This window comes from Aythya marila (genome assembly GCF_965140915.1).
Source record: "Aythya marila genome assembly, chromosome: 9".
Classification (NCBI taxonomy): domain Eukaryota; kingdom Metazoa; phylum Chordata; class Aves; order Anseriformes; family Anatidae; genus Aythya; species Aythya marila.
Window position 1 is genome coordinate 11,891,817 of NC_139050.1, and position 27,208 is coordinate 11,919,024.

The 27,208-nt window shown below is 63.8% G+C and overlaps 1 protein-coding gene across 1 annotated transcript in view; it reads right to left on the reverse strand.

The window, feature by feature from the left end:
• Nucleotides 1-3,718: 3,718 nt before the first annotated feature.
• The window catches only part of KIF1A (kinesin family member 1A), a 34,921-nt gene continuing 11,431 nt past the window's right edge, over nt 3,719-27,208 (reverse strand). Inside the window, exons 14-48 of the mRNA XM_082767764.1 lie at nt 26,452-26,660; nt 25,341-25,420; nt 24,916-24,991; nt 22,910-22,989; nt 22,547-22,653; nt 22,262-22,345; nt 21,999-22,179; nt 21,844-21,916; nt 21,509-21,602; nt 20,828-20,976; nt 19,944-20,122; nt 19,706-19,843; nt 15,542-15,660; nt 15,373-15,458; nt 14,987-15,125; nt 14,687-14,855; nt 14,168-14,258; nt 13,887-14,005; nt 13,655-13,710; nt 12,385-12,493; nt 12,089-12,155; nt 11,900-11,984; nt 11,532-11,637; nt 9,908-9,934; nt 7,091-7,205; nt 6,830-6,963; nt 6,611-6,672; nt 6,357-6,502; nt 5,934-6,146; nt 5,743-5,820; nt 5,392-5,516; nt 5,114-5,260; nt 4,799-4,991; nt 4,602-4,720; nt 3,719-4,089 (exon numbers count right to left, since the gene is read on the reverse strand). Coding sequence (XP_082623890.1) covers nt 4,047-4,089; nt 4,602-4,720; nt 4,799-4,991; nt 5,114-5,260; nt 5,392-5,516; nt 5,743-5,820; nt 5,934-6,146; nt 6,357-6,502; nt 6,611-6,672; nt 6,830-6,963; nt 7,091-7,205; nt 9,908-9,934; nt 11,532-11,637; nt 11,900-11,984; nt 12,089-12,155; nt 12,385-12,493; nt 13,655-13,710; nt 13,887-14,005; nt 14,168-14,258; nt 14,687-14,855; nt 14,987-15,125; nt 15,373-15,458; nt 15,542-15,660; nt 19,706-19,843; nt 19,944-20,122; nt 20,828-20,976; nt 21,509-21,602; nt 21,844-21,916; nt 21,999-22,179; nt 22,262-22,345; nt 22,547-22,653; nt 22,910-22,989; nt 24,916-24,991; nt 25,341-25,420; nt 26,452-26,660 — 3,998 coding nt within the window. The 3' untranslated portion in view covers nt 3,719-4,046. The remainder of the gene's footprint in view (nt 4,090-4,601; nt 4,721-4,798; nt 4,992-5,113; nt 5,261-5,391; nt 5,517-5,742; nt 5,821-5,933; nt 6,147-6,356; nt 6,503-6,610; nt 6,673-6,829; nt 6,964-7,090; nt 7,206-9,907; nt 9,935-11,531; nt 11,638-11,899; nt 11,985-12,088; nt 12,156-12,384; nt 12,494-13,654; nt 13,711-13,886; nt 14,006-14,167; nt 14,259-14,686; nt 14,856-14,986; nt 15,126-15,372; nt 15,459-15,541; nt 15,661-19,705; nt 19,844-19,943; nt 20,123-20,827; nt 20,977-21,508; nt 21,603-21,843; nt 21,917-21,998; nt 22,180-22,261; nt 22,346-22,546; nt 22,654-22,909; nt 22,990-24,915; nt 24,992-25,340; nt 25,421-26,451; nt 26,661-27,208) is intronic.

Consider the following 27,208-nt stretch of genomic DNA (forward strand, 5'->3'; position numbering starts at 1 on the left):
GCCGCCGCCGCGCCCCCGCCCCTGCCAATCACCCCCGAGGGGCGGGGCCTTCGTGGCCCGCCGCCCAATGGGCTGCGGCGCCGAGGCCGGAAGCCCGCCCCCCCGCGCGGCGCGGCGGGGAGAGGAGAGGAAGTCTTCCCCCCGCGCTGCCGAGGGGGCGGGGCCGCGGCGCGCTGTGCGCCAATAGGAAGGCGGGACGCGCTGCCCATCAGGCGGGTGCTGGCCAATGGGGGGGCGGTGTGGGGGGCGCGGGCGCAGCGCCCCCTGGCGGCGGCCTGAGGGGGCGGCGGCCGCTGAGGGCCCGCGGGGTCCCCCTCAGAAGGGCGGCCCCGAGACGGAGCCGTCCCCTCAGCCCCACAACGAGGGGTCCCTCCCTGTGACCCCACAACAAGGGGTCTCTCCTGCTGGCCCCACAATAAAGGATCCCTCCCTGTGACCCCCCAGTAAAGAATCACTCCCCTCGACCCCATAGCATCTGCTCCCCCCGACCCCACAGTCACAGAGTCACAGACCCATAGAATATCCTGCGTTGGAAGGGACCCACAAGGGTCATCGAGTCCAACTCCTGGCTCCACACAGGTCTACCCAAAATTTTAGACCACGTGACTAAGCGCACAGTCCAAACACTTCTTAAATTCAGACAGGCTCGGTGCCGTGACTGCTTCCCTGGGGAGCTTGTTTCAGTCCATGACCCCCCTCTCAGTGAGGAACCTCTTCCTGATGGCCAGCCCAAACCTCCCCTGCCTCACCCTGACACCATTCCCTCATGTCCTATCATGGTGACCAAGGAGAATGGATCGGTGCCTTCTCCTCGGCTCCCCCTCATGAGGAAGCTGTAGACCATGATGAGGCCTCCCCTCAGCCTCCTCTTCTCCAGGCTGAACAGTCCCAGTGCCCTCAGCCACTCCCCATACGTCTTCCCCTTTAGGCCCTTCACCATCTTCATCATCCTCTGGACGCTCTCCAACAATTTTACATCCTTTTTGTGCTGTGGTGCCCAGCACTGCACACAATACTCAAGGGGAGGCCAGACCAGCGCAGAGCAGAGCAGGAAAATCACCTCCCTCTACTGACTAGCGATGCTGGGCTTGATGCACCCCAGGGTATGGTTGGCCCTCCTGGCTGCCTGGGCACACTGCTGGCTCATACTCAGCTTGCTGTCAGCCACAAGCCCCAGATCCCTCTCTGCGGGGCTGCTCTCCAGCGTACGTACAGCCAGGGTTGCCCCGTCCCAGGTGCAGGACCCGGCACTTGCTCTTGTTAAACCTCATGCAGCTGGTGATCGCCCAGCTCTCCAACCTGTCCAGGTCTCTCTGCAAGGCCTTTCCACTCTCAGCAGAGTCCACAACTCCTCCAAGTTTGGTGTCATCAGCAAATTTGCTCAAAATACCTTCTAGTCCTACATCCAAATCGTTTATAAAAACATTGAAGAGGACTGGCCCTACAATAAAGGATTGATCCCCTCAACCCCTCAATAAAGGATCACTCCTCCTGACCCCCCAGTAAAGCTTCACTGCCTGTGACACTCCAATAAAGGATCGCTTCCCGACCCCATTACAGATTGCTCCCCCCAACAGAGGATCACTCCCTGCCAGCCCAATAAAGGATCGCTCTCCCCAACCCCTCAATAAAGGATACCTCCCCCCAACCCCACAGTAAGGGATCACTCCCCCTGACCCCATAACAGATCCCTCCCCAGCCCCCCAGAAGGACACTCAGACGGCTGCGTCAATGCCACATTTATTTCAGAACCGAACAAGCCTGGCGCACACGGGTGGCCGGGACCCGAAGCTCCAACACGGGGGGTGTGGGGGCACGGGGTGGGGGCGCAGGATGGGGGCCAGGGCCGGGACATGGCTCCCGTCCCACGGGGGGCTTGGGGCTGCGGGGAGGAGGCCGCCTCACACCTCGGGCCTCGCCGGGAGGAGGGCGGCACGCCGGGCCCCGCCGCGTGCTCTGCAGGTTGGCTGGCCTCAGGCACGCCGCAGGGGGACCGGGACCGCGGCCCCACAGGGCCCCCGGCCCCGTGTCTGGTCACTGGCAGACACCGGGCCCGTCCCCGCGGGGAGGGCTCCGCCGGGAGCTGCCTTCACCCCGGAGGAGCCTCCTCCTCCTCCTCGCCCCCTGGACAGGAGTTTTGCCAAAATCCAGGATGAGGAAAACGGTCAAACAGGGAGCTTCTGCCCCAGGGCACGAGGGACCGGCCGCCCCCCAAGCACGGCCATCCCCATCCCCAGCTGCCCCCGTCCTCCGCGTCCTCGCCAGCTTACAAAGGAGCAAACGGCATGGAGGGACGGCCTCGGCCCCGACACACACAAGGGACAGCGTGGGGAGGCGCGGTGGGGCCGAGGCTCGGCCGTGCTGTGCAAAATTAAGGTCGGCTGTGAATGCGTGACGGCGAAGCGGGGCCCGGCGGGGGCCCGGGGATGTGCGGGGGAAGACGCCTGCCTTCCTGCCCGGAGCTGCGTGGGCTGCCCGCGGGAAGCCCTGAACTGAAGCCCCCCCGCTCGGTGAAACGACCAACAAAGGGAGACGGAGCCAGGAGGGACGTGGAGCAGGGGGCCTGGGTGCTCTGCTGGGGAGGAGGAGGCCGCCAAAGCGGCGGAGCCACCTCGGCCTCAGGGAGCCCCCCGCCAGCACGGCTCCTGTGCTGCAGCCGGAGGCTGGGGGGAGGAAGGTGAGATTGCACTTCTGGAACTGGGGGGGGAAGAGGGCTACGAAAACGTCAGCTACAAAAGTGAGAAGCCCCGGCCCCTCTCCTCTCCAGCGAACCCAGCCCAGTGCCCCTCGCTGGTCTCTGCCTCGGCCCTGCTCTCTCTGCCGGAGGGGACAGCAGAGCCCTTGGGGGCGAGGGCAGCGAGGGGCCCCGTGGCTGGGCTGGCTGCTCCCAACCCTGGCTCCCAGGGGACTTTCTCGCCCAGTTTTGAGAGCAGCCAGCCCACCCGCCGTGCTCCCCGGCTGCCTGGCAGGAGGCCCCAGGGAGGGGGCAGCAGCATGGCCGGCCAACGTGGGCCAAATTTCAGGCTCGGGGCAGAAAAAGGAGCCGAAACACAACTTGTCCTCAGCACGCGCCCACACTGACGCGCAACCGTCCCCCTGGGCTGCTGGGGGGGGGAGGTTGGCTGGTCCTTGTGGACGCAGGAGCCCTGGCCACCGAAACTGGCATGCGTCCCCCTCCAGAGGTAGATGGGGCAGGGAGGAATTGCCTCGCTTGGGAAGACGTGGTGCCTTGGCCGGTCACCGCTCCTGGGAAAAGTAGTTTAAGCACTGGGGGGGGCAAAGCAGAGGGTTGGGGGAAGGATGGGGGGCGAGGGCGAGCGCACTGCAGTCACCGGGCACGTCTGCACTGCTGGGGGCAGGGGACAGGCCCGCCGCGCTCGGTCCCCTCTCCCGGGAGAGGTGTCCCCGGGAGAGGGGCCGCGGTGGCCCTGGCACCAGCCCGCCGCCAAGGCTCTCCCCGGCCCAGGGAAGGCGTTGTCCGGGGGCCGGGCCCCAGCGTGTGGGGTTTTCTGACGTAAATAGAAATAAATACTTTATAAATATAATCTTAAACTACTGACACCTGATTTTGCCCTGCCATCTTTTGTCGACACAATAAATTAGGAAATCCCCATACCTAAACTACTGCTTTCCCTTCACGTGGAAGCAATTCCTCCTGATTTCTCACCTCTGAGCTTTACAAGACGCCTACCTCTGTAGATCAAAGACCAGCTTTTAACCCAATCTACCCTCCTTGCTCCCTCCCCTCCGAAAGGAACCTTTCTGGAGCGTTACAGGTTGTGTGACATGACGGTCACCCACGAGGGGATGGGCAGAAGATCACATGCACACGAGAAATCCTGCCCAGGCGGGGCCGGGCGTTTGCAGCTACGAACAGAAATGAGTTTCCCCCGTGAAGGTGTAAATCGAGACAGATCCTTCCATGGAGCAGGCAGCTGGGGCAGCAGATGGTGTGAGAGATCGGACGTTAACATGGGGACTCTTGAGGCAGAATCAGCTATCTTGATCCTGCTGGCAGACGGATGAGGTGGAGGGTGTTTTTCAGGTTAGATTCTCATCTGGGCTGTTCTCCTTCTGGACAGCTTGGATCTGATTTGGAAACCGAGAAACAAAAGCAGTCAGAGATGCGGAAAGGGAGATTTGGGGTCCCCTGGGTGCAGGCTGGTGCTTGAATCCAGCCAGAGCCAGCAGGGCAGGGGGTTAACAGCAGCACTCTTTTGCCAGAGCTTGGGAATTTCTGTGCATTTATTCCTCTTCCCCTGCTCCTGCAACTTGAGATGATCTCAACAGGTTCTTGAGATGATCTCAAGAAGAGCAAAGGCTCAGCGTGCTGCATGTGGGCATTGCTTTGAGCTCAGTCTCTGTGCCAGCCAGGATCTGGCTCTCAGTTAAGCGGGGAGGAACGACCCCTTGCAACTGCCCGGGGGCAGAGCTGAAATCAAAATGAACACGATCCAAGCTCTGCCTGCTGAGAGCCAGGCTCAGGAGGTGCTCCCTGTGCTTGGCCATGAAGGACAGCAGCTCGCCAGCCTGAGGACAACACGGGGACAGCCACTACCAACCCCCCTGGCACCACAGACCCTCAGGGGGCTTCCTCTTACCTTATGGACCCAGCCAGGAGGGGGTTGAAGGCGTAGAGCCAGTCGTGCATGTCCTTGTCACTGCTTGCCTGCAGCAGGATGCCCCGGTGCTCCGTGCACACCGCGAAGGTGTTGGGGGTCTGCTGGGGGAGAGCCGGGGGTCAGCCCCTCGCCCCACGGCGTGGAGGCTCCCCCCTCCCCGCAGGGGCTGCACCCACCTTCAGCATGGCCTGCTGGTCCTCGCTGTACTCCACCTGGGCCTTGGAGAGGTTGAGGATGGCCCTCTCCACCGAGTCCTTGTCCGAGTTGTAGATGTAGACGTAGGGGCGCCTGACCACCACGAAGCGCTTCACCCACCCGTTGGTGTGGGGCTCCAGGAAGTGCAGGTAGCCCTTTTTGGAGACGATGGGGCTGCAGAGAGGGGGACAGTGAGGAGGTGGCTGTGCTAGGGCGCCGTCCGCCCTGCCCCAAAGCACCAGCTGCTCCCCCTGCCCCTATAGGGGTCCTCTCCTGGCCTCCCCGGTGGCTCCTACCTGACCCGGATCTCCTGAATGTCGGGCACCAGCAGACGCTGGGGCTCCTTCTCTTCCTCAGGCCGGCGGGCTGGGGACTTCTTCTGCTCCCCTTCCACCACAGGCTCCAGGTCGGGACTCTCCAGCCTGGAGGAGACCTGCAGGGCTCTGGGTGGGAAGGAGAGAATGGGGTTGGAGGAGTGCAGGACGCCCAGCAGCCACGAGCACATCTGAGGGGTCTGGCCGCCCTGCTCGGTGGGCGATGGGGAGACAGCCTGACCCCCTGCCCAGCCTCATACCTGACTTCCACGGCGTTGTAGCGTCCTTCCACCAGCGATGGGCAGGTTGAGGAGGGGGTGAGGGTGGTGACCCCGAGAGCTGACATGGAGGGATCTCTCATCAGGGTCACAGACATTTCGGACAGCTGTGGAGGAGCGGAGGTGTGGACTGGAGTCTCTGCCCGAAGCCGGGCACAGCTCTGGCCGGGGCAGGGAGAGGAACATGCATATCGGTGCTCTGGGAGCATCCGGGCGAGCAGAGGGTGGCAGCGGGGCCACCCACCCGTGCCCTGCCAGCCCAAGTCCCCACGCATCCCTCCCCACCCTTAGCCAGCCCCACAGACCCCCAAATTTCCCCCGCCGCCCCGGTACCTTGCTCTCGCTGGCGCTGATGCAGACGTGGCTGTGGCTGTACTCGCGGTTGAAGGTGTGCGTCAGCAGGCGCAGGCACTGCGGGTGGACAGGGAGGGCGGTGGGGCAGGAGGCACCTTCCTCCACCCCCCCACCTTCCTCATCACATTACCACCACCCCCCGGGACCCCTCCCCGTCTGTGGGGCGCTACCTTCACAGCCAGCTCCTTCTGCCTCTCGCTGGGGGTCTCGGGCAGAGGGGTCCGTCCCTCCGGGGCCCCGTCGGCGGACAGCGGGGAGGAGACGCAGGAGGTGCTTCGAGACTCGGAGTCCTCGCTGGAGCAGGGGGACAGGCTCTCCAGGCCCAGCCGCTGGGTGGTCTCCAGCTTCTCACGCAGCAGCAGGTAGTGCCTGGTCTTCTCCACCTGGATGAGGGCAGCCCCACTCAGTGCCGGGCCTCCCCACACCCGGCTCGGGGGCATCCTTCAGGAGAAGGTGCTTCCCACGCCTCGTTAACCCAGCTGCTCGTTAACATTGGGGTCTGACGGAGCCCAGCACAGCCCCGTGCCCCCCAGCTGGGACAGCGGGGTGCCCTTGCATGGGAAGTGCCCGGCGTGGCCCTTCCCGGCCCTTACTTCTTGCAGCAGGCTGAGCTTCTCCAGCTCCCACTGATGGTCGAGGATGAGGCTGTCGCTGCGGGGCCGCCAGCCGGCCAGGTTCTCCTCTCCCCTGACGTAGGCCACGGAGGTGTCCAGCACACGCCGGCGACGCCTCTGCATGCCTGCGGGGACAGACGCACAGCTCGGGGACAGACACGGGGATGGGGGGAGGGAACACGGAGCTCGTATCACGGCCCCGCAGTGTTTGAAGGCAGAAGCAGGGCACCCACCTGGGCTGCCGGCATCCGCCACGCGGCACAGGCTCAGCTCGTAGACGCCCGTCACGCGGTTGCTGAAAGCAAAAGGGAGGCGTCCCCTGGCTGCCTGCTGTCCCCACACCCCGAGGATGCTCCCCACACGCTGCTCCAGAGCAGCTCCCGTCCCGTGGGTGCTGGCGGCATCGTTTCCCCCAAAATCCTCCCCCCAAACACCCGGGAGGGTGCGGGTACCTCTCGGAAGCCCGCAGGCTGCCGCTGCCGAAGAGGTTGCGGATGGAGCGGGAGGCAGGGAGCTTGGCGTCGCGGGAGTAGAAAACCATGCAGAAATCTTTGGTGATGACGGCGGGCTGGGTGCAGTTCTCCATCTGCAGCAGGGTGGGGAGAGAGGGGAGCAGAGGGGCATCAGTGCCGGTCAAGGGGGGCGGGGAAAACCCCAGTGGGCGAAACACCAGCCCTGGTTTGCACTCCAGCTGCGGGGAGCCGGATCCTTGCCTCGATGTACGCGGAAAGGGTGATGTAGATTTTCTCCCGGTACGGGGTGACGCGGTTGAGCAGCAGGGAGTTGTGCATGGAGCTGTCCCACGCCGTCTCAAACTGGTAGAAAGTCCTGCCGAGAGAAAGCAGAGCCGCTGAAACGACCCCCCCCCAAAAAAAAAAAACACACAAACTCGGGCCAGCGAGCGAGGAGACGGCACCCACCCCCCCCCGGCAGCGCTGCGGCAGGCCTGCGGGGACAGGCGGGCATGCACGGGGCGTTTGGGGACAGCCACGCCGGGGGATGCAGGGGCTGAAGGCAAAGCCGAGGCGGGATGGGTGCAGCGGGACGGGGACACGGCGCCCTCGCAACGGGAGCGGGCGCAGGGGTTTGGGGTGGCGTGGGGGGCTCAGCTGGGGTGCGGGGCAAGGCAGGGAGGTGGGGACGGAGGGACAGAGGAGGGGACGTGTCCCCAGTGCTTGGGGTGAGCTGTCACCCCCGGCACACCGGGGCCAGGGCCCTGCCACCCATCCTGGCACCCTGGAAATGGCTGTCACCACTTGGGTGACGATGGGTGGAGCAGGGAGGAGGGAGATGCTCGGCACAGCGGGGAGCAGCTCAGTGGGGACAGCCCCCCCCCAGCCTGTGGGACCCGGGGACCAGCACTGGGTGCCCGTGGGGCTGCCTTCCCCTGCTCTTGCTGTGCCCTGGCTGCTGCCCGCAACGTCCCCGCTGGCCGCCCCAAACCCTCGCTGCGTTTTCCACCTCCCCACCTCTGCGCTGGGGGGGCCGGGCAGCAGGGTGAGCACTGCTGGGACCCCACAAAGGACGGTGCAGAGCAGCGGCTGCACTTTTGGGGTGGGAGGAAAAGGGGGAAGCAGGAGGTGCCTCAGGGTCGTCACCCCCCTGCTGCTGGAGCCCCCCAGCTCCGGCCACCCGCGGTCACAACGGGCCCGGGGCTGCCCCAGCCCCGGCTCCTGCGTGAGCCCCCTCAGGAGGCCGTGGCACAACGGCGGCACGGCAAAACCATGTCCAGGGGGGCAAGCAGCAACGCGGAGAGAGCCAGGGCTGTGCCGGGGCCGGGAGCGGGGCTTTGGCTGCGCCCGGGGACGTGCTGTCACTGCCCCTGCTCGGGGCACCACGCTGCACAAGAGCGAGTCGCGCTCTGGAAGGCGTCGCGTACGTGGAAACCACACGAGACAGTCGAGGCGAAGGATCGCTTTTCAGACACAGACCACTTGAGAAGAGAGAGCTCCCGAGGGAGGAGGATATCAGAGAAGAGGAGAGTAAGGGCAAGGGGGGAAGAGAGCAAAAAGCAAAGGAACGAGGCGAAGGAGAAAGAGAGAAAAGCGGGAGGGACCAGACCGAGCGAGTAGGCGCGAAATACCTAGTGTCATTTCCGAATGAAATGCTATAAGTAGAAGGCAACCCAGGACAAACACACACACACACGTACACACACAGAGAAACGAAACGTCAGAAAGCGTCGTCCGTACGAGGCCGCTGCCGACACGCGCCCTGCGGCACCCGCTGCGTGGGACGGGGCGCGCAGGGAGGGAGCAGCAGCGGCACAACGGCTCTGCCCCAGGGCTGCTCGGGGACGGGGGGAGCCCAGCACAGCCCGGTGACCATCAGCCTTCAGCTCAAGGCCCACGCCGTGGGACAGAAATTTCCTGTAGGGAATTCCCCAGCAGGCACGGTGGCCATTTCCCGTGCCACGGTGGCCATCTCCCGTGCCATGGTGGCCATCTCCCGCACCACGCGGGGCTCTGACACCAAGCTCTGTGTCGTCACTCACGTTCCCCTGATGGCTCCTGCTGGCACAGCCCCCAAACCAGGGGCCTGAAAGAGCTCAGCAGGGCAATCCCGAGGTTTACCCGCGTTAGGGGTGTTGCAGGAAGCCCTCCGCAGCCCCACACCTTCCTCCCTGAACTCTGCCCTCTGTGCAGGACCCCTGAGGAGGCGGCAGGTCTCGGAGCAGCCTCTCTGCTCTCCTGGGGCCTGCAAGGTGTCCGTGCTCAGGCCTGGCAGGGCAGAGCAGCTCGCCTGCCTCCGCCCAGGCGGCAGGAGGGGGTTTCCTCAGCCTTCCCCGCCACACCAGGTGAGCATCACCCTGCAGCAGCCCCACGGGCAGCGCCAGGGCAAGCCCACGCGCTCCTACAGCCACCTGTGCCGTCCCCAAGCACCCTGCTGGGACAGGGTGCCACCGGAGGGACAGACAGACAGACAGACAGATGTCCCCTGGCATCCCCAAGCGGGACCGGCCTCTGGATGGTGCAGGTGGCGCTTGGCAGACCCCAGCCCCAGTCTCCCCAACGCAGCCACCCCGCTGTGTGTACGCTGCACCTACGCACACAGGAGGGCTGCGCGGGTGCTGGCGGCCCCCTCAGCGGCTGCGGGGTGTGCGTACGACACGCACGCGCTCCCACGCAGCCCAGCACCCAGCACGGGTCCCCAGCACCCTCCCCACACAGGGCCGGGGCAGGAGCAGGGGGGGGACGGAGCCACGGGTCCCTGGCCGGATGCCGGAGAGCAGCGAAGTGAAAAGGCGAGAACAAAACCAAAACCAGGCGATGGGAGCACAGGCCAGCGAGAGCGAGAGCGAGGAGGAGCGAGATCGCGATCCAAACAAACAGCAAAACCCGCGGGGAAGGGGCGGCGTGAGAGAGAGAGAGAGAGGTGCCCGGGATGTGGTGAGAGGAGGAAGACGTGGAGGGGGGGGGCTGGACACCCAAGTGCCGCCGCCGGCGGGAGTGAGAGTGCTGAGGTGCGGGGGAGAGAGAGGGAAAGAGCAGAGAGGGGGTGGAAAAAAAACCAATGGAAACAAATAATACCTAGGCATATCCGAATCAAGAAACTGCCTGCGAAAACACAAAACAATCACATGGTTAGTGTGGGCTCGGATGGGCAGCGGCAGCAGCGGGGTTGGAGAGAAGCAAGGGAGGCTCTCGGGGCCGCCCGCCGCACCCCAGCGCTGCCCGGGTGGGCGGCGGGCAGGAGGGGGGGTCCCGGGGAGCGCCGAACGCCGGCAGGAGGCTGCCCCAAAAGGTCCGGGAGGCTGCGGGAGATGGGCAGAGGCAGGGCCTGCTGTCGGCGATGGAGGCTGCGTGGCGGCCGGTAGCAAAGCGGGGAGCAGAAGCAGCCCGGGAGGAGGGCGAGGCGGGCGCCGCTCTGCCCGCTGCCGCCCTCGGCCTGGCGTCCCCGGCAGGCGTCTGGGGTCGGAGCATGCAGGGCGGCGGCGGGATGGAAGCGCGGGGTTGCTGCAGCGGCCCCCTCGGCATCTTGCTGGGAGCCAGCGTCCTCCGTCCCCCGCCGCTGCCCCCCGGCCCCGCGCCCGGGCTCCCCGGGGAGACGGCGGGTACCCCGCGGCCCTGCTGCGGGGCTTGCTCCCAGGCAATCCCCCCAGCACGGGGGCGAGAGCAGCTCCTGCACGCCCCACATCTCCCCTCCCCGAGCACCCCCAGATGCGTGAAGCCTCCCACCATGCAGGCGGGGGAAGGCAGGAGCCGCGTTCCCTCTGCCCGGCTGCACCGGGGATGCCGGAGACCGGATCCGGCAGCGTCCCAGGCAGCAGAGGCTGCTGCCCCACGAGCCCGGGTGTCGCATCCCTCCGGCTCCTTCACATCTGGCAAAAACCACCACGGCTGTGCCGGTGTGAATCCTCCTCACCCCGTCATCCCAGGCCACCAGCCTCCTGCCTGGCCTCGCTTTGCTGTCCCAGCGGGTGTGACAATGCCCAACGCTCACACACACGTCCCGGCGCCATGCCTGGGCACTCCCTGCCTCACAGCCACAGCTTTGTCACCAAGACACCAGCCTCCCCGGGGAGGAGTGACCCAGCAGTCCCAAAAATGAGGGGCAAGATGGTCCTGCTGCCATCCGGGATGCTCCTATGCCAGGAACTGCCCTGCTCACTGCTCAGGACCGACCCCCTCTGCTCCCCGAGCCACCAACACCCAGCCCCACATCGTCCCCAGATGTCACAGCACCCCACGTGCACACACTCCGACCACGTGGGGTGGCCCCACCACAGCCTCGGTGCGGGGACGGCTCTGCCGGGGCAAGCAGGAGGGGTTTTCCCCCACGGCCCCAGATGTTGTGAGCACAAAGCAGCATTTCCAGCCGTTTGGCCAGGACACAGGACAGTCTGTGGCAGGGTCAGCACAACCTCCTGTCACTGTCACTGAACAGGACCCTGACCCCAATACCCCACATGGCCACCCCTGGTCTGGAGGGGCCTCAGGGAGGAGGAGGAGGAGGAACAGGGCGAGTGTCCCAGGCTTTGGGGGCTCTGTGAGACCCTCTGCAGCTCGAGAAAAGCAGCACCCCCCTCCCCCAAAGCAGCAAGGGCCAGCAGGACCCTGCAGAGGGGCTCAGAGCACCCAAGGGAGAGGGGGGTCCCCACATCTCCCCCAGTGCTGCAGTCGGGGGAAGAGCAAGAGAAGCAGGGGCACGCACCGGTCGTCCTGGGAAGGGTGGATGTAGCCAGAGGACAGGATGTTCAGGGACAGGATGTTGGGGTCGATCAGAGACTCGTCAGCTTCTGGGGTGTTCCGGATCCGACCTGCAAACGCAGCACAGGGACACGCTCAGGTCCCCTGCCAGGCTCCTTGTGACCAGCGTGGCCCCCCCACTGCGTCCCAACTGGTGCCCAGGACCACGATGGCCCCGTGGTGGCACACAGGGAGCAGTCACCTTGTTGCTATTTCAATCGTACTAGCAGGCAAAAAGTGGGAAAGGGAGAGGGAGAAGAGGAACAAATCCCTAAGGGATGTGGGGAGGATTTGGGGGGGAGCTCCCATGCCGCCCCAGCCCGCCCTGCTTACCCACAACCAGCTCCCGCACTTCCTTCCAGCGGATCAGGCTGCCCGTCTCATGCACCAAGGTGACGGTGATCCTCCTCTGGATACCCTGAGACCCCCGAGGCCAGCGAGAAAAGGGCAGCGGTTGGCACAGAGCCCAGGCAGCGAGGCAGGAGCCGGGCAGGGCGCAACAGGGACTCGGGGAGGGGATACCTGGTGGAGCAGGAAGGTGCCGTGGCACGGCATGCCTCCGCGGTGGTCCACAACGGCTGGGATGTAGCTGGAAGAGAGGACGGTGATGGGACACGGCTCTGCCCGTGTGCCCAAGCCCACCGTGCTTCTTGTTCACCACGCAACCGCAAGCAACAGAGAGGGTGCCGGGGCACCTCGTGCCCCCAGACACTCCGCACACCACCACCACCACTGGGGCAACTGATCCCGAAGAAGAAGGAATCCTCGGGGGTGCCCCTGGGGAGCTTGCACATGGCGGGGCCGTGCCCAGGACTTACTCGCCATTGGCCTCCAGCTCGCAGATCTCGAAGAAGACCATCAGGTCGTACTTGCACTGGCAGGGCCCGGCGCTGGGACGCGTCATGGTGCTCAGTTTGGTGGCAGGCACTGCAGCGGGGGGGAAGGACGACTTAATGTCGAGGCAGGTTGCTGCTGGAGTTTGGAGCCCCACACACGGCAGCAAGCAGGGGAAGGCAGAGCAGGCACGGGCCTGGGCAGGAGCTGGGGTCAGACAGGCAGAGCCACCAAGCAGGGCAGCAGCAAGGCAGGAGGCAGTGCGGGGGGACACACACACACCAGTCCTGGGGGACACAGCCCCATCCTGGGGACCTCGCTGGCCGCCATGTGCTTCCTCCCACTCTCAAAGCAGAGCAGCGAGAGTTCAGGATGGGGCTTCCCCCGGAGACACCCAGCCCAGCCCTGCAGCCCCAGGAGGTGCAGGGACAGGACCCAAACCACACAGCACCGCTCCAGCACCAGGGGAGCAGCTTGTGGACAGCCGGAGAGGGGCGGCCGGCACATATCCCTCGGTGCCAGAGCGGGATGCGGGCAGGCATCACAGCAAACCACTGCACTCGGCCGAACCAGAGCGACTCGGGTCTCAGCAGCCAGAGGCAGTGGAGACTCGCCCAGCCCCTGCAAGGGCGGCTTTGGGAGCTCCGGGCACCGCGTGCCCCAGGGGATGGCTGCGGCAGGAGACCCGAGGAGCCGCTGGCCCTGCCGCGGCCCCGTGCGGGCACGAACCCGGCTTCTGCGCCTTCCCGACTGCACGGTCCGTGGCGGGCAGGGGCGGCGGGCAGGCGGGCTCCTCCGCGCCGTGCCGCAGGAGGGAGGTGGCGGCAGTGGCGGCTGCCAGCACGTGCCCGGAGAGCGTGTCCAGGAGCGAGCCCGCCAGAGCAGCTGGCACCGAGCAGCCGGTGAGCCGGAGGGGTTTGGTGTGCTCTTGCGGGTTGGGAGGGAGGGAGACAAACAGAGAGGCCGACACAAAGCAAAGCGGTTACACACGGACACTTGGCACGAGGGAGGGGGACCACGGGGCTGCCGTGAGCACAGGGGAAAAAGCACTTGGAAAGGGGTTTGCGCCAGCCGTACATGGAGCGAGTGGGTGCTGAAGGGCCTCTGGGTGATGTGGTGCACAGCACATTCTGTGATGCCCCTCAGGCCCTGCCCTGCAAGCGCACAGCAAGAGGGCACGGGGAGCAGGGCACAGCAGGGGACCTGGTCTGCAGCCTGGGGACTGCAGGAGAGGGGCAGGACGCGGTCTCCTACCTGGCTTGGAGAGTGGCATCACCCGGGGGAAGTGGCGCCGGGATGGCCTCAGTGGGCTGCAGAGAGAACAGGCTCGGATGAAAGCACCCGCAGTAGGAACTGGATTTGGGGGCCCCAAATCCGGCCCGGGGCCACCGTCCTCCGCACCCCTGTGAAGCCAGGGTGCTCGCCCAGCCCAGCCCCACGGCACCAGGGGATGCAGAAAGACCCGCATGTGGCCGGGGGCACCCACCTGAGGACGTCCTTGCAGAGAGGCGGGAAGGGGTGTTGCTGATAGTGCCCAAAAACTTCAAATACAATCGGCTGGCTCTTGATGTACTCGATGAAGGACTTGGTCACCTCCACAGCAATCTGAGAGAGAAAGAGCATGCAACCACGCTGCCTGGTTTAGAAAGGGATGCGATGCGCTGAGAAAACAGGCACCGGGGAAGAAGGGGCTGCTCTGGGGAGATCTGCCTGACACCCTAGGGAGACACCAGCAGCTGAGGGGGTGCCCAGAGGCAGGGTACTCACATTTTGGACGTGGTAGAAACCCAGCGGTGGCCCTCGCCCTGTGTTCTTCAAGGGCTCTGTTGAAAAGGCCTCGTCGTGGCGATGGATGAAACTGCAAAGGGAAGGGAAGGCGTTCGGGGGCTGCAGGACAGTGCAGCAGCTGGGTGGGAGGGAACAGGGAGGGGAGAGGGGGAAGGGGCCAAGCCTGCGCCCCACACAGGGCTGTGTCCTGTCACCTGGCCTGGGCTGACACAGAAAACCCACCCCACGCTAATCTGCCGCCCCCCAGCGCCTGTCAGACGCTGTCCTCAGCTTTCACCAGTGACCAGGTGTGTGTCCAGGCTAACACGCACGCTCACCCTGCACCCCTTGGTTTTGCCTCCCCTTCCATGAAAGCCATGGAGCGGAATTCAGGACGAGAGCAGAGTGTGGGATGCAGCTCCCAGCACTACCCCTGCCTGCCTCCTCCCGGGGCAACCAGAGGAGGTGAAGGCCAGAGTGTGGAGGGAGGTAACGGGCTGGGGGCCACCGTGGTCTCACTTGAACTGGCAGAAGATATCTGCGTATTCTGCTGAGATGCTGGAGGCTTGCAGGACAGTCACTCGGAAAGTGAAGATGCTGCCCAGCTTCAGGTGGTCCAGAGCTGCCTCCAGGGGCCCGTCCATCGTGGACTTCTCCGGGCTGTCCAGGAGAAGGTCCTCTGGTGTCACTGCGTGGAGAAGAGAGCCCTCGGACGTCAGGAGTCATCTTCCTGATGCCTGCCAACGGCTCTGCACTGCTGGGCACGAGCTGCCAGGGCTTTGAGTGCTGGGCTTTGAGTGCGGGCAGCTCGCCGCTCACCTGCGCAGGTGTTGTTGTTGACCTCGTCGGCGGAGGGCCCCAGGTCACTGATCTGCCCCTGGCCTTCCACGATGCGCAGCTCCTCCTGGGACGTTCCCGAGCGGGACATCCCCACGGCGGGGCAGGACTCGGACTGGAACTGCAGGGGGGCGATGGGGAAGGGTGCCTGAGGGAGGCCGGCGGTGCCACCACCGCGGTGCCGAGCACGGGTACAGCCACAAGGGCAGCTCCGGCTCGCCCGTCGCACCCCGCAGCAGCCCCCCCAGGACTGGGCTCCTCGAGCAGCGGGAGCAGGGCCAGATGTCACCCAGACCCCACGGGACAAGCATGCCTCGGAGAGCAGTGGGTCAACAGACAACACCCCCGTGCCATCGCCGTGGCCGTACCTTCTCGAAGTGCTGGTCATCGAAGGAGATCTTTGCCGTCCCCGACTGCCGCACTCCAGAGCCATAATCTGGGGCCTCCTCGTCGGCTGGGGGAGGAAGGCGTTGAGACATCAGTGGGGGGCTCCAGGGGAACGTGTGGGATGAGGCGACGCGGGGCTGCGCCTCCTACCTGAGATGGCCTGGACGGCCACGCGCAGGAAGCCCTTCACCTCGCCCTTCTCGCTGACGATGGCCACGCGGTGGACCAGGGGCACGGGGTACAGCAGGTTGCTGAGGTACACGAAGGCCCTGCCGGGGGGGAAGCGAGACGGGGAGCGCCGTCACCGCCCCCGCCCGCGCGTCCCCAGGCGCGGGTGGTGGCGGCCGCCGGCGGCCGGGTCCCAGGTCACCACTGAGGCCGCGATGGCGCTGCAAAGCAAAGCCATGAGGGGCAGCCAGGGCCAGCGCGGGGCAGGGAGCAGGCGCGCCTCGCCGGCCGTCCCCTCCGCTGCGGGCGGGAGCGCGTCCTGGGGAGGGGATGGGGATGGGACTGCGCCTGATGGGTGCCGCAACAAGCCGGGAGGAGGACCGTCGTGGCAGTGACGAGCTGGAGGACGGGGGCAGGAGGTGCTGTGAGAGAGCTCGGGGGTGCTGCGGAGGCAACGGGGAGCGGGCGAGGCGAGGCCGGGGTGGGAGAGGGAAGGGGCGAGGGAGGGGAGGGAGGAGAAGGTCCTGCCTGGGGCCCCGGAGCCTCCAGAGAGAGGGGAACCTGCCCTGGGCGGCGGTGGCTGGAGGTGGCTGGGGAGGCTGCGTGGCGTGGCCGGTGGCACTGGCGGCGTGCACGTGTCCCCCGCCCCGTCCTGCTTAGGGCCTTGGGGTCCCGGGCCACCCGCAGGGCGAGGTGCCACCCCGGGGCCGCGAGGTGACAGCTGAGCTCCGGGGAACCTCCTCCTGGCGGCCGGGCTGGGGACAGGCACGTGGCCATGCGGTGCTCCCCGTCCGTCAGGTGTTCGGCCTCCTCTTGCTGCCTTCCTCAGCTGGCTGCGAGCTGGGGACCGATTTTGGTCCTTTCTGCCCAAGTCGCAGCATTTCTTCTGGCACGCCGGTGGTGGAAGCGCGCCGTGCCCTCGGCCCTGCTCTCCTGCAGCATCCTTGTGCTCCGTGGTCAGGATCCTGATGGCACCCGCCGGGACACGTCGGCTTTGGGAGGCTCCCGAGGGGGCTGCAAACATCTCCGAGCAGCGTGGCTTTGCTGCTCACGGCTTCCTAACCTCGCAGGCGTCCAAACAGCATCCAAAAGCACGGCAGGGCTCTTGCAGGAAGGCCGCAGCCCTGCCCGTGAAGCCCAGACCTTGAGTTTCAGAGGTTCTCCCTGCTGCTGGAGCTCCGGCCGGCCTCAAAGCGCTGTCTGAGCCTTTTTCCACCCAAAGAGACTCCACGAGGGACTGAGGCACGGAGCACGATCCCCCGCCAGGCGTCCCCTGTCTCGCCCCATCTCTTCTTGGAGGCCGGCAGGGCCGAGGGGCTGGAGCAGGCACGGGTTGGGGAGCGCCCGCACGTCTGTCTCCTGCCCCAAAAACAGCGGGCAGCTCACGGGGATGAAACCGGAGGGAGGTGGGGGGTGAAGGAGGAAGGGAAAGGATGGAGGGGAGGGAGGGAGGGAGGAGGAGGAGGGCAGGGAGGAGGGGGACAAGTGTGTCACTAGAGGAAGGAGGGCAGGGACACTAACCACAAGATTGGTGAGGTGCAAAGATGGCATGCTCAGACCAAAGAAAAGCCTTTCCAAAGTAAGACAAAAGTGAAATAACCCCAATTTTCGCTAAAGCTTTGGAGAGAGAGAGCCAGCAGCTAAAAATAAAATTAAAAAAAAAAAAATGGAAGAAGGAAATAAAGGAAAAAAAAAATAATCAAAGACAAGGATCCAATCATAAACCAATCAAAGCACACTTCACGAGAAATGTGGCCAGCACAGCTGCTGCGCGGGGAGCCAAACCCGGGGCAGACTCAAAAGTTGGGAGAGCCTGAGGGGACGACCTGGGGGACCGTCCCCCCGGCGCAGAGCGGGGCCCGTGGCCACGGAGGCTTGCTCGGCAGGTCGGTGGGTTTGTTTTTGAGGTGCCCCCAAGAGTTTTGGTTTTGCTTTTGCTTGTTGAAAAAAAAAAAAGGAAAAAAGAAAAAGGAAAAAAAAAAAAAAAAAGGGCGGAAGAACCCAGCTCTTTCGGTCTGAGGCTGCAGGGCTCTTACCCCACCTCCTCCCTCTCTGCCTGCGCTGCTCTGTCTCCTCCCCACCTCGCTCCCCGCGCCCCAGGTTTAAACACAGCGAGGAAGAGCAGCCCTGGGGGGGGGGCTGCTTTCAGTGAACCCTCCCAGCCCCCGGAGTGGGGGCTCTGGGTCCTGCTCCAGGCACATGTCCCCTTGTGCCCTTGGGAAGAGGTCTGCAGCAAAACCAGGGAGGCCAGCATCACCCTGCCCGCATCGGGAGGGCGTTTTGGGGATGGGCAACTTGCAACTGAGTCTCGAGGCATGTCTGGAGCCTGAGGGGTTTCTCCAGGCCAAGAGTGACTGAGCCCAGGGCTCCCCTGGCAAACAGGGAGGAGAAATTGAGGCTCTCATCCATTCCTGCTCCTGCAGCCCTGATCCCTGTGTGCTGCCACCCCGAGCATCTCCTGTGCTGGCGGCTGCAGGAAATAGCCCTGAGCTGCTCATGGGGCACGGGCAGCAAGAGAAAACTGCTTTCCAAAGAGTCCTCCTGCCTGATCCCAGGCTCCCCTCACTCCCATGGCTCCCCCAAGCCACCTGAGCGCCCCCCAATCATCCCTGGGGCTCAGGCAGACTGGCACAGCCCCATTTCTCCCTGCTGCGCTGGGACAGCTGCGAAACTTGTGGCCTCACAGCACCTGCACACCGCTGCCCTGGGACAAAGACGCAAAGCGGTGCGCTCACGGTCTTCACTGCGACTGGCAGGAGGTGACCCTGTCAGGGCCAAAAAAGGCCCAGACCCCCTAGCACAGGTCCTGCAGCACACTGGATGCCAGGGAAACGGTGACCTGATGGTTTTGGGGGGGCTGCCCAAAGCAGGGACCTGCCTAAGGGGTCTCGCGCCGGGTCAGCGCGCTCACTCTGCCTCCGCGGTCCCTGTGCCCTCGGCGCCGTGCTCGCCACAGCCCTACCTCGGTGGCCCCAGCCGCGGCGGCTCTCGTGGCCAGCCAGCCACCCCTGCGCCCGTGGGATGCCCTGGAGGTGGGGGTCGTGCCAGAAAGCAGTTCCCTCATGCGAAAGAGCTAGTTCCTTCCCGGCATGCTCTCCTAAAACCTCACCAACCTTCCTACTAAACTGAACAGGGGGGAGCGGTCGTAAAACGGATCCCGGCCATCACACAGCGGGCACTCCGGAAAGATGTCTTCCTCCAGGTCCTCCGCCTCCTCCTCCTCCTCCTCCTGCCCCTCGTGCTGCTCGTCAGCAGGCTCGGTGATGTCGGAGTCGGGGTTCGAGAAGGTAGGGGAGGGGGTGAGATCAGCCATGCGCTCGCTCATGCATGTGTTGAAAAGAGGAGAGCTGTTGCAGCCAGAGATATCTGAACTAAGGTTAGTACAACAAGATAGAAGACAGGTTAACACCAGCTGTTCCAAACAGAGAGAGCAAGAATAGGAATTTTGCTTTGCCTTTTTTTTTTTTTTTTTTTTTTTTTTTTTTTTGGTTTGGTTTAGTTTGGTTTCTGCTCAAACCGAGGGATGTCGGGAAACAGAGACCTGCCCGTCCAGCACATCTTTAAAGGAAGCCACCAACGGCCATCAGCTATAAAGTGTAGAAAAAAAGAGTGACCCAACAAACTGGTGCAAACACGGGGATTCCCATCGCTGGCTTTGCAGGCAGCGCAGCGGGGACAGAGCACGAGACACGAGGCTGGGTGACACCCCACCGCCGAGGGGAACCCCGCTGCCAGCAGTACCACGGCGTGGGGTGACACCTCTGCGGCACACGCGTCTGCGTGTCCCCCCCGGGGCTGCCTGTCCTCGCCGCTGGCACCGCGCGGGGAGCACACGGAGACGCACGGCACGGGGGGCACAGACAGAGGCTTGGACGCGAACACCTCGGGCTGGGCTCGCAGACAGGCGGCAGGCACGGTGGCACGGGCTCCGCGCCCACCCCTGCCTGCAGCCCCTCTGCCGGCTGTGCCCTCCCGCAGCTGGCACCGCTCCGTGGCAGGCAGGAGGGTGAGCAGCCACCGCGGGGTGCCAGAAGCAGGTGCGGCGGGGCCGTGGCGAGCGAGAGGCCGGCTTTCTCTGGCAGCAGCGCTGCCCCGGGGGGACGCCGTGGCCCCCGAGCTGCGTGTTGGAGGAGACAAAGCACTCACCTGCCAACCAGCCTGAACCACGGGAAGCGGTCGTAGAAGGGATCTCCGCCGGTCACCACGTTGTCACAGTCCTCGATGACGCTCGAAGGCACTTCTGCTGCACGGTCGTACATCTCGCGCATTAGGTCCAGGCGCTGCCTGCGGGCACAGGGACACCAGGTGGCTGTGAGAAACCAGGCCGGGGCTGGCCAAGCCCTCCCACTCTAAGTCAGCCCGGTGCGGGCATCTCTCACCCTACCTGAGCTTCTCCAGGGTCCAGTAATGCGTTGCCCCGTTTTTCTGGTCCTGCACCTCCACAGCCACGATGGTCCGGGGGAACGGCCGCTTCTCCCGGTCCTTGGCAGCATCAGGAGGCAGCAGGTCGGGAGGGAGGGGCGAGTACAGCGTGTCTGTCAGGAGGACAAACTGGAACTGCACCTGGAAGGGGGGAACGAGGGATGGTGACCTTGCCAAAAGGACCATGCCACCATCAGCCTGAGTCCCTGGCATGTGCCCAAGCAACACCCAACCATGCACACTCCTCTGGCTCAGGGCTCTGCTGTGGGTGCCCTGCAGTCATGGAGCAGTCCTAGGACCAGGCTGACGGCCAGAGGAGGAGGACTGCACACCGTCCTGTCTAACAGGGAAACTAAAGGTGGCCTTCAGCAGGCTCTAACGGAGGACAAGGAGGGGCCCTGCAGCAGGGCTCACCCTGAGATGTGGCATGCACTAAACACAGGAACACTTCAATGTTTTTCTTGCACAGAAATTCGTGCAAGAACTGTGCAGGGTTAAACTCAGAAACGCTGCCCCTGGGTGAGGAAACTCCCTGAGTCCTGAGTGAGGGGCAGCCAGCCCTGCTTCCCCCTTGGCCTCTGCCCTTCCCGCACTGCTGGAGCCACTTCTCTCAGGCTTCCCAGGCATCGCCACATGAGGACATGCACAGCTGTGTGACGGGGATGTGCTGCAGCCACCCGCTCTGGACTCTTAGCTCCCTGCCAGCACACAGCTTTAAGCCCACTCGCTAAGCCTGCAGGGGCGAGCAGCAGCACCGTGCGCCCTGCAAAACCCCAAGGGACTCGCTCCCAGCAACGCCGCGGCGGTGACAACCAGAAGCTTTGGCTGGCAGCAGCAGGCACCCACCTTTTTCTTCAGCTCCACGCTGATGGCGTTGGCTTCCTTGAGGAAGATGGCGTTGCCCCACAGCAGGTCACGGAGGGAGGTGAACTGGTACCACTTCCACTTTCTGAAGGCCCAGAGGGCGAGCTCGAACTCCCGCTCCGTCCACTGCACTGTGGGACGCAGAGGGACAGTCACCACATGCGCCCCATGGCCAGGAGGAGGACACGGCACAGAGGTGCCTGGGTGCACGGCACTGCTTCCCACAAGGAGCCCCTGTGCCCCACCGCGGTGCCGTGGAAGCAACGGCAGTGCAGCTCTGCCCTACCTGCTGGCACCTGCTTGGCCATCAGGCAAAGGAGGTGGGGAAGGGGTTCGGGTGCAACGATGGGCAAACCCACCATAAAAAACCCTCCCGGTGACTTCTTACTGACTCACCGAGGTGCTCTGCAGCTAGCTGTTGCACTGAGGTTTTTTGTTTGGTGTTTTTTTTTGGTCATTATTCTAAAATCCATTCTCTTACCGATTTTCTGGCTGTTTTTTATTAATGCCTCCTCGAGAGGGCTGACAGGATGGAGGTGAAACTCAGACCATACCATCTCCCCTCCCCAAATGCGTCTTCAGGTAATGTCAGTGCACAGCACGCAGCACAGCCAGGCTGCCCACCCAACTCCTTTCACCCCTCCTTCCTCACCAAGCACTCACCTTCATCTTCAGGTTCTTCTTCTTCCTCATTGGCCTCAGGGTAATACCTGGAGTCCATCTGCTTCTGCAGAGCCTCCAGTTTGCTCTCATAGTCCTGGGGAAAGCAGGGAGAATGATGCAGCCCACAAGATGTGATCTTCAGCCAACCTCTGCATAACCCCCCTTCCCCTGCAGCCTCCTCCTCCCTCCTCCGGGTCCACATGGATGGGCAGCCCCAGGAACGATGTGTGGGTTTGCTGTCATCTTGAAGAAGCACCAAGCCACCCCACAGAAATTTCTGCTGGGGTTTGGTGGTGCTCAGGGAGCCTGAGGAGGAGCCAGGCCTGGCCACCTACCAGCCTCTGCTGCTCCAGAAGGTAATTGGCCTCCTCCCTCTCCCGCCGGTACTGGTCCTCCAGCTCCTGCAGCCTGGGAGGAGCGGGGAAGATGGGGATGAGCGACCCAGGCTCCTTCCCTCCCCTTCCTCCCAGCCCCAGCCCCAGCTCCCCACCTCTGCTCCATCTCCTGCTTCATGTCGATGCCCTGCTTCTCCAGCAGCTCTCTCTGGGCAAAGGCCCAGTCCACGGGCTCTGCGGGCGTCTCCGCGCACGGGGTCCGCTCCCGCTCCTGCCGGGCCTGCTCAGGGTGGTTGAAGCGGAAGACGTGGCTCTTGCCCATGATGATCCGGTTTCCTGCGGTGGGGACAAGGGCACAGGTTTAGGGGCAGGGAACCCATGCGGGGTGGCGGGCCGGAGCACCCTCCTGGGGACCCACCTGACCGCAGGACGCTGGGCTCCGTCACCTTTTTGCCATTCACGTAGGTGTCGGCGCCTTCGCAAGGCTCCAGGGTCACAATCACTGCGTGACAAGCAGCAAGTGGAGGGGCAGCCCCGGGGCCCCGGGCACATCCCCACCACCACAGGCAATGAACGGGGCTGGCAGCAGCGCTTGGCCAACCTCACATCAGCCACAGCAGACCCCAGGACTAAGAGGGTGGAATGAACCCTCCTAGGTCCGGGATGAGCCTGGGCAGCTGGAGCCCCTCGGGACAAGCAGTACCTTCACCGCCCGTCCTTGTGTCGCTGCGGAAGAGGCAGTGCTCTTCCTTGATGAAGTGCCCGCTGAGAACAATGTCCTGCCTCTTCTCCGCATCTTCCCGACCAACCCTGCGGGGGACAGACAGCTTGAGCCGGCTCCGTCCTTCCTCAAACCAGCCCCTCCGTGAGGCTCCAGCCAAAAATACCCTCTGGGCTCACCCCAAGCAGCCCTTGGTGCACGGCAAGACTAATGTCCCCCATGAGATTGCCCCGGACACGCATTTTTCCCAAGCGGCCACGCCACTCTGGGGATGCCCGGGGAAGGTGCAGGAGGGCAGGTGCCCAGCAGCACTGAGATACGGGCTCTGCAGGACCCGGCCCTCACCTGGTTATCCCGTCCTTGATGTAGTAGAGAAGGCACTCAGACATGAGCGGGTCCTCGTTCAGGTTGACCAGGTGGGGTGTCTGGGGGAGGCAAGGACACAGTCACCCCGCTGCACAGCAACCCCCCAGCCTCACCACGGGGCCCCCCAGCTCCTGCAGCTGCCCCGACCTAACCCAGCGTGGACAAAACGAGGGCTGGGCTCCAACTCTGCACCTCTACACCCTTCCCTGCTTTCCTCTTCCAAGGACTGAGGTCTGGGCAGCTTTTCCTTGGTTGCTTGGGAAAATTCCTGTCGTAAGCAGGCCCAGCATGGAGCTGGGAGCTGTACGGGAGGTTTATGGAAGGTGAGACAGTGACTCTTCCTTTCCAGCAGCTGTTTCAGGATAAGAGGAACTAAAAACCCCTGTTTCCCTCCACAGATGGCACGGGGACAGATGAAGCACCCAAAGGAGCAGGTCCCAGCCCGGAGGTTCATCCAGAGCCAGCAGCAGAGACCTGAAGCCTTGCCCCAGGTTGGCTTGCATTCCCTGGTCTCCCTCCTGTGGGTTCTCTCCCAAGAGCTACGACCTCTTTGCTTCTGATGAGAGGGAATTTACTCCCGGGGCCACGGAGCCCTCTGACCGCAGCCTGCTTGGCTCGTCCCATTGCCAGCGGCTGAGATCGCGCCTCCAACCGGCAGCAAAGTCCTGGGGGCATCAACGGGTGAAGCTCAGAGTTTCCCAGAAATAAGAGACACGGGAAGAAGTGTGGTATCAGCCTGCTGGCACCCGGCATGCAGAGGTGTCCCCATCAGGAGAAACCCTGACGGCTGCAAGGGACTCACTCCAAACAGTGCAGGAGAGCTGGAGGGGAAGGGGAACGCAGGCTGTTCTCCGTGGCGGCTGGCAGGAGTAACGGGCCACAGCACGTAACCCGCAGACCTCTGGGCAGACACGAAGCCCCTGGGTCTGAGGGAGAAGCTCTGAGACTGTTTTAGTTTGCAATTTCACTCCAGATTTGCAAGGTTTGGGGAAATGGTCGCCCCAGCGATGGCATATGGCGGGGCAGCAATGCCCGGCTAGGTTTTGCTCTGAATCCAAATGGGTTTTGCAGGCTTTCAGTGCTAACTTTCCTTGCCAGCAGCTGGAGAAGGCAGGGCAGTTGTCACCCACCAGAGAGCTGAAGAGCAAGTCGGCACCAAGACCAACACAGCAAGGCCACCTCCCGGACCAACCTGCTTTGGGGAATAAACCCCCACGCTTCCTACGCACACATCGGGGGGCCTAATGGGCAGCGGCTGCGACGGCAGATGGAAAACAAAGACAGCAGTGTAAAACCTGTCAGAAGAGCCACGCCGAGGTCCCAAAGGGCTCGTTGCTGCTTGTCCTGGCAGGGACTGGGGGCAGACCCCGCTCACATTGCCCTGTGCGTCTCGCAGGACGCTGTCTGCCAGGGGCACTTAGCCCACTGCAGGCGAGGGGTGCCGAGGAGCAGCGGGGCTGTGCTGCTGCTGCTGCTGCTGCTGCTGCTGCTGGCACCTATCAGGGCTCATGGCCAGGTGAGCTGCTGAGGGCATGGCCAGATTTTGCTCCAAAAATGCTCTCTGGGATGCTACATAAACCAGCAGTTTTTAATGCTCCTGCACCTTCATTTCTCGGCGAGGACACAGGGTGACAGCACCATGCAGTACCCCAGGGTGTTAACAGCTGACACAGAGCCCAACGCAGCCACGGTCCCTGAGGCTCACTGGTGTCCCCTGGGTGGGGACAGCATCCCCCACATGCCAGGTGATGCAGAATGACATTGAAAATTTAGCCACACGCTTCTATCAAAACAGCCCATGGTGGATGTACAGGGGTGGCACTGAAATGTCCATCACGGGTTTCATGGCAAGGAGAGGTCAGTTAACACCTCTGGGAGCTCCAGGGAAATATTTGAGGCTGGCCAGCAGTGGCAAGGTGGGTTTGAAGGGAACGGCGTGGGTACAAACCCGCCCTCATTTGCCAGGGAAAATAAGACAATCCTACCTTTTTAGGAGAGAAAACACCCAGGGTGCCTCCGTCCTCCCTCATGGCCACCCCCATCTCGGCCAGCAAGGCTTCCCTGCAGGAGCAGCAGGAGCAGAGGTTGTCAAAGACACTCTGGACCCCGCAGCCACCCGCCACCACCCGCCACGTGTCCCCACTGGTGGTGACCCAGCCCAGGTGATGCCCCACGCCCACTGGGTGCTGCAGCCCTGTGCAGAGTAGCCAGGGCAGGGCTGGAGCCCACCTGGGGGTGGTGGATGGTGCTGGGGGGCCTGGGAGGCACCAAACTGCCCCCATCCCATCCCATCCCATCCCATCCCATCCCATCCCATCCCATCCCATCCCATCCCATCCCATCCCATCCCATCCCACGTGCCGAGAGGCTGCAGGCAAGAAGGGGGCCAGGTGCAGGGACCCCAACCCACCTCTCCATCCGGATCGCCTCTGTCCTGCGCAGCTTCTCCTCCCACGTCTCGTTCAGCTCGGCAATGATCTTCTCTGTTTCCTGGCGGGGTGAGCAGGGCTCAGCATTTTGTATGGTCCAGCGACCTGCCCACCTGGGCTGGGCTCAGCCCCCAAGGGAGCCGGCCCTGCTTTCAGGCTGCTTTCAAGGGGCTGTGGCAGTGCTGCACTCGCATTTTCCTTTCATCCCCTCGCTCTGCTGGGAGCACTTGTCCCACAGCAAAGGCAGCCCCAGCTGGACCCTGCTGTGCCAAACCCGCTCCTATCCAGGGCACCTCATGGCTCTGGGTCCATAGGATCAGAGTGACAGAGCCTTCTGGGTTGGAAAAGACCTCAAGGTCACCAAGTCCAACCACCAGCCTGACACACCGAGCCCCATCCCTAAGCCCTGTCCCTAAATGCCACATCCACACGTCTCTTAAACACCTCCAGGGATGGTGACTGCACCACCTCCCTGGGCAGCCCATTCCAACGCCCTTTTCTATTATTTTCTATTCAGAAATTCTCCCTAACATCCCATCCAAACCTCCCCTGACACGACTTGAGACTTTCCTCTCTCATCCCACCACTTGTCACCCAAGAAGAGAGACCGACACCTCGCTGCAACCTCTGTGCAGGCGCTTGTAGAGGCTGGGGAGCCTCCAGCAGGGTCCTCCCCACCTGCAGCTCGCTGTCCTCGTAGCCAGGCCCCCAAACTGGTGCAGCCTCACCACGAGGGGACAACCACTGCCCTGGTCCCGCTGGCCACGCTGTTTCTGACGCAGGCCAGGATGCTGCTGGCCCTTTTGGCCACTCGGGCACAGCACTGGCCCACGCTCGGCTGGCTGCTGAGCAGCACCCCCGGGTCCTTTTCTGCCGGGCAGCTTTCCAGCCACTCTCCCCCGAGCCACAGCGGGGTTGTGGTGCCCCAGGCGCAGCACCTGGTACCCGGCCGTGCTGGATGTCGTGCGGCTGGATGTGGCCCAGCCCGTCCCGGTCCCTTCTCAGAGCCCTCAGGCAGATCGCCCAGGCTGGCAGCCCTCCGTCCGCTGGCTTCCAGAGGGAGGAGAGGAGCAGAAGACGCCAGCCTCCTACCTTAAGCCTTTCAATGGCCTCTTCGCTGCCTGGAGCAAACATGATGCGCTCGTGGAGGCTGGCAACGGAGGCGGCGCGGCTGGAGAGAGCTGACAGGGAGGAAGAGGGGCTGATGCCGGCAATGGCGTTGGTCACTGTGGAGAGATTGTCATGGCGTTGGCTCAGCTCTGCCCCGCTAGTGCCATTATTGTTCTCAAAGTCGGACACATCTACGGGCGGGGAAGGAGAGGGACGGGACGGGGGGAAGACACAAGGGCAGGAAGAAGGAAGAGAGAGAGAGAAAGAAGATAGAGACAAGAAAAGCTGTTGGGAAAAAAAAAAAAAGTGGCAAGAAGAAAGGCAAAAATCAAAAGGAAAAGGCAGAGCATTGGCAGAGCAGGCCAGCAGCAGGGCACGGCTCCCACGCCTTGGCCCCAGCCCGGGACTGTTGCTGGCGGCAGCGCGGTAACGGCCTGGGAGCCCTTCCTGGCTCATGGGGGTGCTTTGTGGCAGCACGGGGTGCCCAAACTGCCCCTCTCAAGCACTCAGAGCTGCCCCAGGCATGAGCTCCCCCAGCTGCAGTACGCTCTTGCCATTTGTCCCAGTGTCAGAAATGCTGTTCTGGCCCCGAGAAGTCGCAGTGAGGAGGAGATGGGACAGGGGCACACACTCCTGGTGGCAGCCCAGCCCGTGGCAGCGGGGACGCAGCCTCCAGCAGCCCGGGCAGGTGCCGGGTCCCGTCTCCCAGCGGGATGCTTGCAGCCACTTCCACTGCCTG